The following is an 18,550-nucleotide window of genomic DNA, read 5'->3' as shown; positions in this document are numbered from 1 at the left end:
GGTCTCTCACGAGCTGACCGCTATGAGCCAAGTTCTAAGACTGAATATCTGTTCATTTTTGTTTACGAGACACAAAATCTGTCCAATTTTGGACCGTATAATAACTTGTGACGAGAAGTGGGTCATGTATGACAATAAAAAACGGTCATACAATTGGCTATCACCGAATGATCCGAAGCCTTTGACTGCAAAACCGAACATCCATCAACACAAGATTTTGCTCTGTGTTTGGTGGACTACAAACGGTATCGTGCACTACGAATTCTTGGAACGTGGTAAGACAATTACCAAAGATGTGTACTCATCACAACTGAGAACGGTAGCCACCAAACTGACCCAGAAACAGCCAGCACTAGTAAACAAAAGAGGTGTGCTCTATAACCAGGACAACGCGCGCCCTCACACCGCAAAACAAGCGCTGGAAGTAATCTCAGAACTTGGTTGGGAGCTTGTATCTCATCCTCCCTACTCCCCAGATGTCGCCCCTTCGGATTGCCATTTATTCTTGGCCATAGACAACTTTATGCGTGGCAGGCAGTTCAAGACTGAACAAGACGTCAAAAATGCAGTTGCTGAGTTTTCCGAGTCTCGGGAACAAATATTCTACAAAACTGGCATTTACAAGCTTGTTGAGCGCTGGGAGAAGGTTGTAGAAGCAAATGGAGGCTATTTTGCCGAATAAACAAACCGTTAAAACCCTGTAATTGACAGTTTTCTTCCATAGTATAAAAGCGCACGAACTTTCTTGCTTCCCTGGTATATATATATATATATATATATATATATATATATATATATATATATATATATATATATATATATATATATATATATATATATATATATATATATATATATATATGAGAACAGTATCTGTAAAGTAATTTATAGTACTGTGTCCCATTTTATTATTATCTTCATTGCTTTTATTAGATCATAAATATAGTAATAAATAAATCAATGTGTCACTTTCAATTATCTCTGAGACCATCACGAGATTATCGTTGGAGCTACTGCATAACTTTTTTATTATTATTATTGATAATTTGATTTAGTCAGCGGCAAATGCATACAACTAAATAAATCTATCAAGGAAAAGAAGTATAGATTTTAACATGGTGAATTTTCAAGTTTTATGTCTATCAGTCTAACACGCGAAAATTCAATTATTAACCTTTTACCCCTAATTTCTATTAGCTTAGCTAGCATATTAGCATCTATGGTTGCACAGATTTGTCTCACCACTTTTCCTTGTGTACCACAGGGTAAGTCTCAAGTATGTAACATTTTCGGGTTACACTCATTCTTGAGTCATTGAGGGAAAGAGAGATCCTATCATATTTCAAGATGTTGAATTACTAATAATCGACTGTGAGTCGCAATAATTTTATTGGTGGATATGAAGGTGACCCTATCACAAGTAACACAAAATATTCTTCTTCCCACCCACACGCTTCCACACAGCAAAAATATAATAAAGTGACTTTTCTGCATGTTTACATGGCAAAATTATGTATTAAGTTACTAAAGTTATTACTTTGTAATGCCTAAATGTTCATTAAATTAGGTGATATAATCGTGATCGTGGGTTACACTTTTTTTTTTTTTAAAGAAAATAAACGTTCAACGTAGTCGTTAGTAGCCATCACTGAAAGAAAGATCCGAATTGATTTGATTTTGAGAATTGTCCATTTCAACAGCAAGGCTGTATGAGACGTGGGCCAACAGCTTAATGTGGAATCCAAACCCCATGAGCTCCTGCCGAGAATCGAACCCGGGTCTGCCGTGTCACGTACACTAACTGCTTAGCCATGGGGGAGCTCGAAAGAAGAATGCAGTACACAAAATCACGTTTATGTTAATTTGATGAAAATAAGTAACTCACAATTCAGTAATACCAATTTTTATTAAAGATGCTTTACCAAAACTCCTTACACTTTTTTTTAAGTGGAAGTTTGAAAACAATCGACAAACAAAACTTAACGGTTTTCAGCGTAGTTCTAAGTTCTTTCCTTATAGTACTTTCATGCAATATTTTTTGTCATGTAATGTTGGAATATTAACCGGTTTTTGTAGAGCAATAAATTTTTTTTTTTTTTTTTTAGTTTCTCTAACACATTAAAACTAGAAGAGCGTAAATACCTTTAAAGAGCGAGAACTCTCACAATAGCCGAGTTCACCGTTACCTTAAAACGGCCCTGGTTATGAAATGTTAATTCTTCTTCAATATGTCTACAATGAAAGACTTATTGCCCAAAATAAGCCTAATCAAGTATATGGCTCTTTTCCAACATCGAGCTAATGGAGTGAACCATTTGGAACATAGGACAAAACAAACGTACTTTTTTTTTTATCACTGTCTAAACATTAATAGTAATAATACTCTAAAATTAAAAACCCTCAGGGCTATGGCTCGACCCGATGGCTTTTCTAGTTAAGTGATATATGGTCAGTCTCCGCTTGTTGGTATTTCAAACTGTCTAAACCCGAGATTTGCTGCCTCTCAACTAAAATTCACTACGTTTCAAACTGTCTTATAATGCTAAGTTATGTCCTTTCAACGGGATTCAAACTTTTGAGTCACATACATCAAAACAACGTGCGTTTACCAGTCGGCGGTAAATTAAATTGTTTACTACAAGAAATGTGCGTTTTAAGAAAATGAAATCTGATTGAATATTTAGCTAAAATGTTAAGAAAACGTTAATTTTTTACTTTATGGAAATGATCACCACTTCTGTCACCAAATGTTAATTAAACGAAAGGCTTTGAGTCAGGGGCGTCATTTAGGGGGGGGGCAGGAGGGGGCAATTGCCCCCCCAAGAGTTTAAGGAATACGTATACTTTAATCGATTTTCTACTAATATACTAGCACAAAACGTGAAAATCTTATGTCGGTGGTACTCTTGCCCCCCTCAAGCAAAGTCTGAAATGACGCCCCTGCTTTGTGTGTGGGTCTTGGAGGAGAGAGAATACGGCATGAATAAGTGACGAAATGTAAACTGATTACGATAATGTTTGCTTGGTGGGGATAGACAACAAATTTTATAAATACTGTACTTACAACGAATGTAAATCTAATGATTATTTAGTATCTGTACAAATGAAATGAAATCTTTCAGTTTTACGTTCCACGCTTATGCCAGTTAGGCTAAAGGAGACGGTGATTATAAGAAATGAATGAAATGGTGGAATGAAGAAAGTGGGAAGAAACGGGAGAACCCCGAGAAAACCCACGAACACGGTGTTTGTCCACCACAAAGTCCACAAGGCGCGAGCTGCACCAGAGATGAACGCTCTAGCACTGAGCCACCGCACCCCTTTGTATCTGTAAAAAAAAAAAAAAAAAAAAACGAAATTCTATCTATTGTTTAAAGTAATTCTGGGTGGTATTATTTGGATAGGTTTAAAATAAGTTATAGGAAGAGTCAGACAAGGAGTATTTCCGACAGGTATGTAGTTGGAACACTAAGAGAGGGAGGGCTGAAATTATTTTGTGAGGACCAATTTGAAAAATGAAATGAAATATTTCAGTTTAACGTACCACGATTATCCCCATTAGGCTATGGAATGATAATGTGAGAGGAAAAGAAAATGAAAATGAAATGAAATCTTTGCGTTTTATGTCCCACGGTTATGCCGGCTAGGCTAAAGGAAACGGTGATGATGAACTAATGAATGAAATGGTGGAATGAATAAAGTGGGAGGAAATGGAAGAACCCCCGAGAAAATCCACGCACATGGTGTTTGTCCACCACAAAGTTCACTTGGCACGAGCTGGAATCGAACCAATGACCCTAAACACCAGAAGTGAACGATCTACCACGAGCTACCGCGGCCCCAGTGAGAGGAAAGGAGTACACCGAGAAAACCTACAAACAAAATCCCAGACCACAAACTTATTTAGGTTGGCATGAAACCAGGGAACCAACGCACCAGAGGTAAGCACTGTACCACTGAGCCACCATGATCCTAGAGGGTATAAACATTATCTAATCTGAGCCACCATGACCCTAGAGGGGATAAACATTATCTAATTTGAGCCACCATGACCCTAGAGGGGATAAACATCTAATCTGAGCCACCATGACCCTAGAGGGGATAAACATTATCTAATTTGAGCCACCATGACCCTAGAGGGGATAAACATTATCTAATTTGAGCCACCATAACCCCAGAGGGGATAAACATTATCTAATCTGAGTCGCCATGCCCCTAGAGGGAATAAACATTATCTAATCTGAGTCGCCATGCCCCTAGAGGGGATAAACATGATCTAATCTGAGTCGCCATGCCCCTAGAGGGGACAAACATGATCTAATCTTACATTTATTCATACATACAAACACACAAGTAAACGTATTGGAGCGTCTGAAGATGATTGCAGGGGGCTGAGCTCATCCTGGACAACACCTAGTCATAACTTCCGGCGTAGTTGTGAATCTTTGCTTTCGGGAATTATTACCGGTTACCTTTCTCGGATACCCGTCTATTTCAAACGTTTCAACGGAAAATCATAGTACATCAAAAGATACATCAAAGGAACATCTCGAAGCTATCTCTAAAAGGTGTTGTGAAAGTGATATCTCGGCTTGGAAAGTGCATGTTTATATTAGAAAATTTGTGTCTCATTACGAAAGTTCTGTCTTATGATCAACTCTGTCTGCCGGACTCTCACTGCTTTGCCGATTAGTATTTAGATCACTCTTTTCGAGGTGAATACACCGTGACGTCACAGTCTATTGCTCCCCTTCCCAGCAAATCATACGGAGAGGGGAAGTAGGAGGTAGGGTACCTGACGTTGGTTAACAGACAGTGTTAGCAGATAAAAAAAAGAATAAAGAAAACGTATTTGATGATTTAACAGACATAAGTTATGTCTCTTTTGCACTGCCAACATTTGCTCTTCTACCCATACTCTCCCCTTCTTTTCTTATTGTGTTTTTTTCTATCAGATTGTGAAAGCACACTCTTACGTCATACATCGGCCAGTTAACAATTCCTGTAATAGATTATTTATAAAGTTTTAAATTTGCACAATGGATGGCAGGGATATGACTTGTTCCCACTGGAGTAGATGGCAAAATTCTCACCGTTTCGACGGTTAATATACAAAAAGATGAAATGAACCGAAATGAAATATTTCAGTTTAACGTCCTTCCATTATGCCTGTTAGGTTAAGGGAGACGATAAGTAAAGCAAGTGTGTGATGATGGAAGTGGTGGAATTCAAATGTGGAAGGAAACAGGAGAACCCCGAGAAAACCGACGGGCACAATGTTGCCCACAACAAACTTACCTGGTCAGGGATTGAATCAAGGACCCCATAAACCAGAAGTAAGCGCTCTACAATTGACCCAACGTGCTCTCTAAATTGTTTCGTATCTTTCTTTGGGATAGTCTAACTTAGGATGGTCTATATTAATTTCTCGACATGCCTCGTACTTTTGTCGCGTATGAAAAACAAATCTGGGCATTCACTGAGTCAGACAATTTTCCGGATGACTCGTCTAACACACGTATACATAGATATAAATGCAGTATAGAAAACGGAAGAAGAGTATATCACATCCGGCCAGCAGCGTACTATATCACAATATAAAGCAATGGAAGAGTTTTTTTTTTTATTATTATTATTTTCTGTGAAGGGAAAGAGTTGTGGGAGGGGATGCAAAGATCATCCTCCATCTCTTTTAATTCAATCTTTCGCTGTGTCTTGTGAAGCTCATTCAGACCTAATTGAAGGACTTAAAAATCTGTCCCGCTTTCAATGAAGCACAAGTGACTGGATGAAGAAGAAGGACTTGGGAAAACCACTCACACCAATCTACAATATACATGTAGACGGCCTACAATATGTGTATAATGAAGATAGAGGATCTCGGGAGAACATCTGGCTCTTTTAAACTCGACATTTTTCTCTTCGCATCTGTCGTTTGAGATTGCTTGTTATTTAGCCCCGACGCTCTGAATAGATAACGAAACCACGAGTGGCGCGGCAGAAGAATTCATGTGAAAATACAGACTGTATGATGGCTACTGTTGTATCTAAAAAAATACTGTTATATTCTTGGATCAGGACTTTCTATCTAAATATAATAATAATAATAATAATAATAATAATAATAATAATAATAATAATAATAAAGTATTTTTCCTGCACCACCCTGGCAAAATCTAAAATTACACTAGAGGGCACGGTGACTCAGTGATAAAGAGCTTGCCTTTGGTGCGAGGGGTCCCTGGTTCGATTCACGGCCTGGTAAGTTTATGGTGGACAACATCGTGTCCGTGGAGTACTCTCTTTCCTCACACATTCTCATTCCACAAATTCTTTCACCATCGTTCACTTGTCTTAATCATCCGTCTCCCTTAGCCTCAAGGGAACAATCATGGAACGCTGTAATCAGAATCCTTCCACGCGAAGTCCACGAAAGAAGTGCTGTAAGGATATCTAAAGCATATTTACTATTGAAATATACTGTGCAATGACTTAAACACAAAGACAAAATGTTGATAAACGCTCCTCATTGTGTTCGTACGATCATATTATCAATTTATAGGGTTTTTTAAATCAATTTTGTAACACTAAAACAGTGTTTGTGGAAAATATCCGGTCAGAGAAGATAATAACGAAATACCCATCTCCTATATACTTAGTACTAGAAAGAGACGTTTAACTTATTACAGACGAAGATTGGAAATGAAATGAAATGAAATTTTTGAGTTTTACGTCCCACGGTTAGGCCGGTTAGGCTAAAGGAGACGGTGATGATGAGTAATGAATGAAATGGTGGAATGAAGAAAGTGGGAGGAAACGGGAGTACCCCGAGAAAACCCACGCACACGGTGTTTGTAGACGAAGATTGGAGTTAAATAAGAAGTGAAGATAATGAAAGAAGTCTTTTTTGGTAATAATGTAGTTCTCTGGATTAGGGTTCTCCAAAGTTTTTAGCCTATAAGGGCCACGTTGTCTTCTCCACCAACTTCTAAGGGTCAACACCTAGCTAGTTCATTAATACCAACATACTGTAGTGCCAGCACCATCTTGTGAGAAGCGGCGGAGTTACACAAAACATTAATTATGTTTGGTTAGTCGAAATATATCTACAGGTCGTATTCGCGGGCTTGTGTTGGCCCGCGGTCTGTAGTTTAGAGACCCCCTGCTCTAAAGCAGAATTTCTCAATATAAGGTAGGTGCAGGTAAATACGCCATGTTAAGAATGTTGGAAGGCCTTAATTTTTATGGAACACAAAGAACAACACATGTACATTGTAGAATAGCATTTTTAACGTGTAGACAAAATGTGGCAATGAAGCCACTTCCTTCTGTTCTGTACCAAAGGTAAAAGAAAAAAGTGTTACAAAGTGGCGTATTTACCAGTACGTGCAGGTAATTACGCCAAGTCTAGGATACTACTAGAAACCTGTAATAAATCTTGCAACTGCTTACATAGTCTTTATTATACGAACTCAAACATTACAACACAACATGGCTGAAGAAAGAAAAAAAAGTGCAAGATGAAGATAAAAAGATAAAATGTATAAACGATAATCTCCAAAGTTAAAATGAAGCTCCAAACTGAATTTTTTAGTCCATAAAAAAATGAAGTGTCATTGTACTGTGACTGAAAAAAAAACATCAATATTACATGGAACATGTGGGCGAAATGAAAACATCTTTGTCTTCTGCAGTCAGTCCTGCACAAGCCCTCGCTGCACCATGCTTGGTATTGATTTAGTGACCATGGACAAGGGCGCCCATGTTGTGGTTTCCAAGGGGGGAAAGTATAAGCAACGTTTCAAATATAGTTTCAAATTTTGCTGTAACTAATGTAAAAATTCTATTGGATTTTCGATATTCCCAAGTACAATTTCCTCTCAGGGGGGGCGAGCGCCCCCTTGCCCCCCTTGATGGTCGTCCTTGGCCATGGAATCTCAAATACTGAAATTACACTTGCAAAACAAAGTGTTCCTAGATTGACACGAAATAAGGCATACATTTTTGTAAAGGCAATATTATGAGTTAGTACGGAACTAAATAACGGATTCTTACCTCTATTGAAATAATAACGTCCTTGTACGGAACCTTCCCGAAGCAAATAACACTGCACGACGTGGCAGTCCAAGCGCTGGCTCAAGGAGCATGCCAAATCGGACTTGTCCAACCCCGTGGCACATATTGGAGGCACATTCTTGCGGATTTCGTCGGAAACGTCCCAGCACTGAACATTTGGCATTTTTAGCTGCACTGGCTTATATAACTGCAGTTACCTTATTTAATATTATAACCCCTCTTTCATGACATCATCTTGCCAGCAAGCTCCCTTAAGTAATTTCCGGTTTATTATTGTTGCTTATAGTTGTATATATGTGTAAGGCTTACACACACAATCAATTCTGCAATAATAATAATAATAATAATAATAATAATAATAATAATAATAATAATAATAATAACAACAACAAAATATCTCAAACGAAATAAAAAATTTCCCAGATATTTCTATGAATATGAGAAATTCAATAAAATAGTTAAAAATGAAATTTTCTCACTACTAGATCCTAGTTACATTTTTTTTTATCTTCGTTGACGATCCACATGTATTTCTCTCGCGATCTCCTTAGGTAATTTGATCCAGGTTGAGAAACTCTGCTCTAGAGTAAAACATTGTTTAATGTCTTCGCTTATTTTCTTAGACTTTCCATTCTATGCTATGTGCGCGTATCGCAAGTCTTCAAGAATAGCTATGCTTCGTCCGTACACCTGTCAACAGGTATCAAAGCAAATAAAATGAAACCTTTAAGTTTTACGTCCCACGGTTATGACGGTTAGGCTAAAGGAGACGGTGATGATGAGAGATGAGTGAAATGATGGAATGAAGAAAGTGGGGAGGAAACGGGAGAACCCCGAGAAAACCCACGAGCACAGTGTTTGTCCACCACAAATTCCACACGACGCGAGCTGGAATCGAACCAGGTACCCCAAGCACCGGAGGTGAACGCTCTACCACTGAGCCACCGCGCCTCCAGGTATCAAAGCAAAAATAGCACACACACTGTACAATAAATTATCTGATAAGAGAGACCTCATGGTTTCTTCGTCCTGTAAGGATGTGGGCGAGTTATCCTGACTGCCGGATTTTCGAGTGCCAAGTTTTAGGAACTTTACTGTATTTGAATCAGAATCTCATCTTAACTTGTATCTTTTTTATTGAAACCGGAAGTGTCAGTTACCTACTATAACTTTCCGGTTTTAGTGCTGATTACCTGTAGAACAAAACGTGTAAGAGATAGCGAGAAACGATTCTTCTATGGATTCACTGTCCAAGAAGACGTTCCATCTTTATTCTTCTATGCACGCCGGAAGTTATGGTACTTCCACTTCCGCTTTTAATACTGAATCCCTTAGAACTTAAAAGTACGACTATACACGTAATTTCAGTACGTAAAACAAAGCCACTTGTTTGTTTATAACTTTAACGAATTTACATATAAAATATTACACAGTTTTATGATGAGAGTAAAATACTAAAATATCCTTAAAGATTCTTTGGAGGAAGTTAACGTTTGTTTGTAAGATGTATGGTAAGTCTCAAAGCCTGTAACACAATATCAACTTTGCAGTGAAATTTAAGCATTTTAATCTGCCTTCTACCCCACATAGATACCATAGGAACTATTCCTTTTCGCAAATTGTGAGTTGCAGCCACCTCCAAGATATTTTCAAGAGCTTGCATTACATTACGTATAACATCTTCATCATTAGCAAACAACAGATCACAAACAGGGTGCAAAATTTTGGACTTGGGCCTTACTGAAATAAAGTTGCACACAGCAAGCAGGTGCTCCTGTGAACCGTATCGAGCAATATTGACCAGGATCCATACTACGGCCCTTTTAGTCTTAATATCATTCACTGTCTTCATGACATTATTTATAAGTGGCAAAACATCTTGGTTAAGTGTTTCCTGAATCAAAGTTTGAGAACCACTGCATAAGTTGGAGATTACCCGTGCTGATAACTTCACGATTTTATAGTTGGTATGTGATAATAAATGTATTAAAGGGCTCAGAATGTTGAAGTGACGCATTAAGGTCTCTTGTTGGATTATAGAGCCAGTTACAAGATTGTTGATTGCTCGTAATGTAGCCGCAAGAACTTTAACATCACGTGTACGTAGAAGATTCAGCAGCCTTCTAGCGCCATCGCTATCAATAGCTTTTTGGATCTTATCTATTCGCAGTTCTTTGTCACGATCGTACAGTAAGAATGAAAACAATAAGCATGTTCCATCTAAAACTTCAGTGTCCTCGATACTTAACAACTTTATCAATAGTGGAAGACATTGTTCCAGTAGTTGCGATGGTGGTGATGGAGTTTTATGTCGACAAAGATCTTTCAGCCCTTTGACTATAGCCTTTACAATTTCCATCGAAGCACTGTTCTCTACGCACTGTAACATTTTCGGCAACGCCGTTTGCAAAACCAACTCTTTTGCCGTTGCAGAAGATTCCACTATTAATGCTAAAGCCCAGATTGATTGCTCAATGATGGATGGAAAAATGGACGTCAGAAGTTCAGCTATGGGACTGATAGCACCAGAACGAATAACAATATCAGCTTCTTCAGGAGTTCCTCCAACGATAAGTGACAATATTGTAACTGCTTCCAATTGTAATGGTGGCTTGTCAAATTGGCTCAAAAATTGGACACTTTTGGACACTATGGTTGACAAAGAAGTTAAACCAATATTCGCAGCAGTTTTTCCCTTAAGTATCTTGATTATAGATCCCGTGGCTGCAAGTTGGACAGTAATGTCGCTGCTGGACATGGCTTCGATAAGTTTATTAAATTCATCTTTTTTTGTCTGATTATAAGTAATAAAATTCATTTTGAACTTAGTATCTACAAAATATAGTTTAATTTCGACGTCAATAATTACCAAGGAAAAATAAAGAAACATACATCTTCTTGAAGCATTGTTGATAAAAATTTGATTTTTGTAAATACTGTAGTTTTAAATAAACACAGGAATACCTAGCAAAACGTTTGCTGATTCGAATTCTTTAAAATAAACGTGCTAAATGTAGTTGATTTGATTTGAATTTTGAATTTAACGTCCCTTTCAGCAGCGAGATGTCAACCTACAGCTTAACGTGGGACCGAACCACATGAGCTGGTGCCGAAAATCGAACTCGGATCTAACACGTCAAAGGCACATATGCTAACCATTTAGCCACAAGGGAGCTCACTAAAAGTAGTGAAGAGGAAAACGGGCTACATACAGGGTGGCCCAAAAGTAGATATACACCCTTGCATTGATTAAGTATAACGTTCTAGTTTATGGGTTTATTTGCTTCCGAGCTTAAGATGTAAGTAAAAACACATTACGAACAAATAATAAAGAAACTAAGTCTATTTAAGTGGATAACAATAAGAAATTATATAAAATGCAATGAGCTGATCAGTACGGTACTGTATACTTACTTTTGGGCCACCTTATACAATAATTATGAGTAAGGCCCGGATTTTTATGTAGTACAAAGTATCGAAATATGTACATAAATATGTAACAAAAATCAATGAAATATGTAAGAAATATGTTAAAAATATGAAAATATGTAAAAATATTTTCGTGTTTGTATCTGTGCTATGTTCTTAGCTAATAAATATACTGTAACATATTATGTCATAAAAGCTTAACAACTGTAAATAACTTCCTACAGATACGTACAAATTTTCAAAAGAAACAAATGAAAATATGTATCAAGAAAGTAAAAAATCACATTATTGAACATATAAACATAAAAAAATATTTATTTAAACAAAAGGCATTTACTTTTGGGACGAACAATGAACCACTAAATAATTTTAGGCGATGGAAAAACTTGGTTACTAACTTGTCACTGATACGTTCAAATTTTCACTAAGAACAAATAAAATTGTCTCGTGGAGAAATGAAAATCACATTATTGAATATCAAAAGAGAAAAAAAAATTAAGAGAAAGAACGCTTACCTTTGAAACTTTCAAATTTATAACTGCGCGTTTGAAAACCACTAACTTTCGATAGATACGTTCAAGCTTTAACAAGGAACAAATAGACTTTGTAAACACATTATTAGAAATAGCACCACCCGTAGAGGTTGCACATATAAAAAAAGGTGAGAAAGCTAGCCAACTGTGTGCGTTTTAGTTTGTTTTGTCGGCACACATCCGAGTGGCGTCTGCTTGCAAAGGCGATAAGCACAAAAATCTTTATATTGTTTTATTTCTTTATATCTAAAAAAAACAAATCTTTCTCTTTTTTTCAGGATTGGAAGCGATAACTGACGACGTTTCTTTGCATATTGTAGAGTGTACGATTTGTTTTGACGAAGCTTTCCCGCAATGCAAATCGGTTGAACAAAGTGAGAGAAAAAAAAAACAGATAATTAAATAAAGTACTTTTCGAGTTATTGTTCCATATATAGGCCTATCTTTATTTGCGTATTATTTAAAGAAAATTAGCGAAAAGGAGCAAGGAAACTGAATTTATGTAAAAATATGTACAGTAGACGGAAAATATGTAACAGACTTCAAAATGTGTAAAAATATGTTACGTGATTTTGGTTTATATGGCTCCTTACTTCGTAATTTGCGAACATTTCATATTTTCAAAAGCGTACATACAAAGGAAAAAATATGTAAAAACATAAAAATCCGGGCCTTAATTATGAGTGAATGGGTTTATAATAAGGATTAAAAATAGTTCAATATTTTCGCCTAGATGTTTATGCAACCCGCTGTCTTCTTAAATGTTTTGAGGGTTGCATATTAGGATTACGCATGAATTACATATGGATAATCGTCGTTAAAGTCATTGTTACTATTGAAGGTGTTAACTGATCAACTTAATTAACGAACCTGGAACGAGATAATTATTGTAGCTATCTATTGCGAAAAACAAAATTCAAAAATTCGCCAAATTTTAACAAGAGTAATTTCATTTCAAATTTAGGATGATATCTAAAAGTATAGTCCAGTGGCGGATCTAGAAGATAAAAACTGGGGGGCAGCCAGAACCCATACTATGGTAGGTGCAAGGGCGCCGATTTCTCTGTAAATTTGGGGGGTGCCCATTCAGATGCAGAAGGCATATATGAGGATTTTAAACACAAATTGCATTCAAATTATGTTAAATACTGTATATTTATAAACACAATGCGGGAGCCCACATGAGCTTTGGGGGGCCCGGCCCCCTGGGATCGGCGGCCTTGGGTAGGTATATCATGAGTTTACTATAAACTATCAAAAATATATAAAGAATATTTTAAATTATTTTTGTCACTCAAAAGACTAGGGGGACCTAGGCCCTCCGGCCCTAGCCTAGATCCGCCACTGGAGAAAATGTTTGTAGAACTTTCGTTGCTTGTATATGAGAATTGTTAACATACAGTTTTTTTTGTCACATATTTTAATTTGATCCTCTTTCTCCTTCCATAACCTTGCCCTATCATATTCCGAAAGTTTTGTCCCTACAGCTTCAAAGGAAAGTTGATACCTTTACTTATACGAGCCAGTGGCGTATTTACGATTTTGTTTCGGGAGGGGCTTTGCTAATTTTCGGGGGGGGGGGCTTTGCCTGGAAATGTGAAAATTCTGCAAGATATTTCATTTACTTTACTATACTAAGTAAGATTTCGGGGGGGCTTAAGCCCGGAAGCCACCCCCCTAAATACGCCACGAGCAGCTGTTCTTAAACAAGAAAATTTAAACATATCTTTCCCTGGAGAATTTCTGAACTGAGTAGAAAAACAAGGTATTTTTAAAGAAGGTTGAAAAATTATTTAGATACTTGCTTTACAAATTTATGTTTCGGAATATGTTCCTTGAGCAGCCTAATTAACATGACTGGGGAGGGAATAAAATATATTAAAATCCAGCTCGAAATTGTGTACTATTTAAAACACTTTCGATATACCACGTGATCAGAGGTGCATTTGCCCCATTTCTCCACTGTATGCGGCTATACGGTTATTCCAGGGAAATTGTTCTACCAACTTATATGTAACGTAACAGTACACAGATTTTAAATAGAGATTTTTTGGTCAATATTCAAGACAAGACCAAAACTTTCGAAGCTGGGCTAAGTCTAGTCTCGCTATCGACTCGAATTTCAAGTATCTGTCGCGATTTTAGTCTCGTCTCGATTTATAAATATACGTCTCGATCTCGTCTCGTCTCAAAATATTGAGACGAGACAAGACGAAATCGAAAGTATAGCCTCGGTCTCGGCATCATCCCTAACAGGTCAAAAGTTAGATAAGAAATGTTATAATTGCATATACGTAAGAGTAAACTATCCCTTGTAGGTTTTTTTTTAATGGGGAGTGATTCATATGATATTAAGGTGTTTAATGAAATACCTATTTATGGATTATGAACAAAATGGCCTGCGTCGTTTTTGAGAAATTCGTCCAGAAAGAACTAACCCCAAAGAGTAAACGGTTCCTTCTGGATTTTTCCTAGAAAATAACTAATAATATATTATCGAGTTTTTAATGCAACACTGATTTATGAAAAATGAACAACCGTTGAAGATATTTTCGATATACGTAATTGCAAATTTTGATTTTCATACTTTCAGTAAACTACCCTTATTTTTGCGGTTAGGAAATTAGAAAACACAACTGGAAAATCTTAGAAAAAAAACCGTAAATTTAGGATTTGTTCTCAATACATTTCAAAAGTCAAGAACACATACATCTATTATCGGGGCCAACGGACGGAGAGGCGATTGAACAGACACCCAAAAATCTTTTTTTGGTTCGGTATGTGTAAGAGCCACAAAATGTATAAATCCGTTGAAACCTCGAATTCGATTTCTTTTACCATCACCAGTGGCGTATTTAGGGAGCTTCCGAGCTTAACCCTCTCCCGAAATTGTATTTACTGTATTAAAGTAAATGAAATATCTTGCAGAATTTTCACATTTACAGGAACAAAGTTAGCAAAGATCCCCCCCCCCGAAAACAAAGTCGTAAATACGCCACTGACCATCACCATATTTCCTTCTCTCCCATCGTCACTCAATAGTAATAAACAATGAAATGAGATGAAATATTTCAGTTTAACGTCACGCAATAATGCAATTTAGGCAAAGGGAGACAATGATTAACACAAATGAATTGTGATGGAAGAATTGGTGGAATGAGAAGGTAGACGGAATCGGGAATAAGACGAGAAAACCCCTGACACGATGTTGTCATCCACAAACTTACTTGGACAGGAATCGAACTAGTAACCCCACACACCAGAAATAAGCTCTCTATTCTAAGCCATTTTGTCTCCGTCGAGAGTAATGAGTAAACAATAAATAAAAAATATATTTATTCCATCTTTTGCATTATTTTGTTAAGGGTCTTAACTACAGCGAAATTAAACTACCGCTAATTTTAGAGTTTTTCTGTAATATCTTCAAAACAAATAAAAATATTCGAAAAGCAGAAACGTAGTGAACTAGACAATACGATTTTGCATGTGATACCGTTATCACAACTTATTTACCTGCTTTCGATTTGCAACTGTAGATAGATTTAACATTTTTTGCGGGTTCTGTTAATTGCGGCATAGCAAAAGCAGATAGGTAAATTATGGTAAAGGTATCACATGCAAAATTTAATTTCGCTGTAGTGAAGACCCTTAAATACATGGATTTTTCTTCCTTTAGGGGAACTAAGACAGTCGAGAGACGCCACTGCTAGAGCTCTCTCGTGACTAAATCAGGGGTAAAAGTGAGGGGGAACGCCGGGAAACGTCGTTCCCTCACTTCCAGAAAATATCTGTGGCGTCTCTCCACTTTCTAAAAAAATACCAAAATGAGCAAAGATAGGCACGGGGGACGGCGTGACGTAATGCGTCCCCTTACCTTTTCAGATCCACTTTTACCCCTGGGCTAAATAATTAGCGTACGCGTGTTTGGCGCGGGCTCGATTCCTGGCAAGAACTCACGTGGTTCGGACTCCATGTTAAACTGTAAATCCACGTTTTATGAAGCTGAACTGGACTGAACTGAACGAACCCTAAATCAATCAACCAGTCACTGCGAATTAAACTGAATTCTGGTATCGAACACGTAGGCCTACGGAGGAATTTATTTCGGGAGGAGTGTCAAAATTCAATATGAGGATAAATTATATTAAAAATTTGTAAATTTTAATTATCCCTACAATCAGACTAAATTTACAGAAAAGTTCAGACTCACCCCTCTCCGTTCGCCCCTGATATTAGCTGTGCATCCAGATTTAAAATATAAATTAAAGCACAGCGATAAAGATTTCTCTCTCTCTCTCTCTCTCTCTCTCTTTCAATTGTAATTTTTTTTCACTCAATAATATTTCAAAATAGAATAATAAGGACTTAATTGTGATAAAATCATGTTTGCATCAACTTTCGTCAATAAGATTTGTCTTAAATTCTATTGTTTAAAAAAAAAAAAAAAAAAAGTGTCACTTTCTTTACGCAACGTGCGCGCTGACCGACTGCTGCGCCATCTCGCGACGCATTGCTAAACTATAGCGTCATTGATTTATGAAATGCAGTCGTGCAGGAAGGAATATTGACCGAGGATCAGACGCACACCAGACCGGCCAGAGTTGTTTGCAGCGTTGATAGCAGCAGTTGTTGAAGTGCGACTTCGCGGAACCGGCATTTACTAATTCAGTCAGCATGGGCGACGAAATCCCTCTTGGAAAGAAGTTCAAGCTCTATAAGAGTGATAAATTCGACGAGTATATGAAGGCATTAGGTAAGTTAATAATCAGTTTCTTTTTTAATATGTTTTTTGTTAAATACAACAGTATATAGAGGTGAAATTTTAAATTAAAAAATGCATGCATTTAACTTCTAATGAATTTAACATGTAGGCTAATGCCTCTGTTGACTCTTTAAGTATTCTAGCATTGTTTTACACTTTTTCGTGTTTTTACATTCATAAGCACAAAGTTTCAATTACTGGCACCCTATAATAAAACTAATTTGCAACAATAACGTGTAAACTTGCTGATTGCAACAGATTCTCATAAATTAAAAAAAAAAATAAAAATAAAAGTTTTGTCAGATTAGGCTATGCATTTCTATAGATTTTTTTACTGATTTAAATTTTGGATTTTTTTCTCTGGGGTTGAGAAGTCACGTGATGAGCTGGAACCAATCAGAACGCTGGTCCTTACTCGTACGATCTAATCCCACGTTTATTGGGTGTAGTAATCCCACTTTACACCTTTTTACGTACCCGGCCCGGGACGTGCTATTTGGGGTAATGTCGTTGTGAAGTAACTGATGTATTTTTTTTTTCTTTCATTTGAACTTACAAGCACCCTGAGTAGTGATTTTTTTTTTTTTTTCAGTTCCACCATGCGAATGCCGGAGTGTCTTTAATACGTAAGGCTTGGCAAATTTTCGTGGAATGTTTGGTCTTTCGTTATTGTTTCAGTGGATATTATTCAGACTAAATTTCGAGAAATATGGCCCCGACCCCAATGTGTAGATAACTTTGTGTGTTTGGGGGGGGGGATTGTACTAACGTTTCATTACCCTTAACAGCAATCAATTCATACTGGAATGTGCAGTTCCGTAGCGCAGTGCGTACGCAGGAATTTATTTCGGGGGGGGGGGTCCAAGCTCAATATGAAGGTATTTTATATTAAAATTCGTAAAATTGTCCCTAAAATTCGGATAAATTTACAGAAAAGCTGACATTTCGGGGGGGGGGTCCGGATCCACACCCTGCGTATGTCACTGCCGTAGCGTAATATTTGCACTTCGTAAAAGCTAAACAAACTAAGATGTCTAATTGCCCGACTTAACGGGGTATGTCAGGGGACATGCCCCGTAGAACACTGTTGGCTTACTGGAATCCTAAATAAGGTTCTGTGAATCCTAAAGAGGGGCCAAAGTCTCTCCTAGCAAAATAAGTCACGCTAATACTAATTGGTTAATACACTTATCGGAGTCTTTGCTACGATTCCCGGTTGAGTGATTGGATATTAAGGTGTGGACTTAAGTCACAAACTTACTACTGTATATGCATTAGTTCTAGGTTCGGCACTTTTAAATTTTATGTTGAAGGAGATGAAGGAATTAATGGTAAAAGGACACTATTAACATCCATGGCCTGAGCGAGGTTTGAACCCGCGACTAAAATAATTTATCATGAGTTACTTTGGATCGTTCGAGAAAGCCGGCCGGCTCTATATTAAAGGTGCGTTGCCAGTTTCCAGTGTTTATTAGAATGGTGAAATGTCAAAATATATAATGTGCAACCACCCGAGACCTTGTGTTATGCTATATTTGTTCTTGCTGTAGTTGTGATTACGTGCAGTTAAATTGCGCAAAGCTTTAAATTCATTGTTGTGCAATAATCGATAGCTTGGGGTCACGTGTAGTAAGATGCGATACTGGGATTTTGGGAGACCTGCTCCCTTAAATTTTAAAGAAGCATTCATTGTTTATTTAAAATTTTTCTTACATTGTAGGAGAAAAGTGTGCACGCTTTTGCCAGCTGC

The 18,550-nt window shown here is 37.2% G+C and overlaps 2 protein-coding genes across 2 annotated transcripts in view; one reads left to right on the top strand and one right to left on the bottom strand.

Annotated features, from left to right (window-relative positions):
* Positions 1-9,445: 9,445 nt before the first annotated feature.
* On the bottom strand, positions 9,446-10,938 carry LOC145691684 (uncharacterized). The gene has a single exon (XM_081767024.1). It carries the CDS (start codon positions 10,892-10,894, stop codon positions 9,563-9,565), a length of 1,332 nt encoding a protein of 443 aa, XP_081623150.1. The 5' UTR covers positions 10,895-10,938; the 3' UTR covers positions 9,446-9,562.
* Positions 10,939-16,568: 5,630 nt separating this feature from the next.
* Positions 16,569-18,550, top strand: part of fabp (fatty acid binding protein) — a 62,823-nt gene continuing 60,841 nt past the window's right edge. The window contains exon 1 of the mRNA XM_081768336.1: positions 16,569-16,791. Coding sequence (XP_081624462.1) covers positions 16,713-16,791 — 79 coding nt within the window. The 5' untranslated portion in view covers positions 16,569-16,712. The remainder of the gene's footprint in view (positions 16,792-18,550) is intronic.

This window comes from Thermobia domestica, chromosome 8 (assembly GCF_964235325.1).
Source record: "Thermobia domestica chromosome 8, izTheDome1.hap1.1, whole genome shotgun sequence".
Taxonomy (NCBI): Eukaryota; Metazoa; Arthropoda; class Insecta; order Zygentoma; family Lepismatidae; genus Thermobia; species Thermobia domestica.
This window is presented reverse-complemented; position numbering and strand designations above follow the sequence as displayed.

Bases quoted from the DNA above. Each gene is read 5' to 3' on its own strand.
- LOC145691684 (XM_081767024.1), bottom strand. From the start codon at position 10,894: ATGAATTTTATTACTTATAATCAGACAAAAAAAGATGAATTTAATAAA.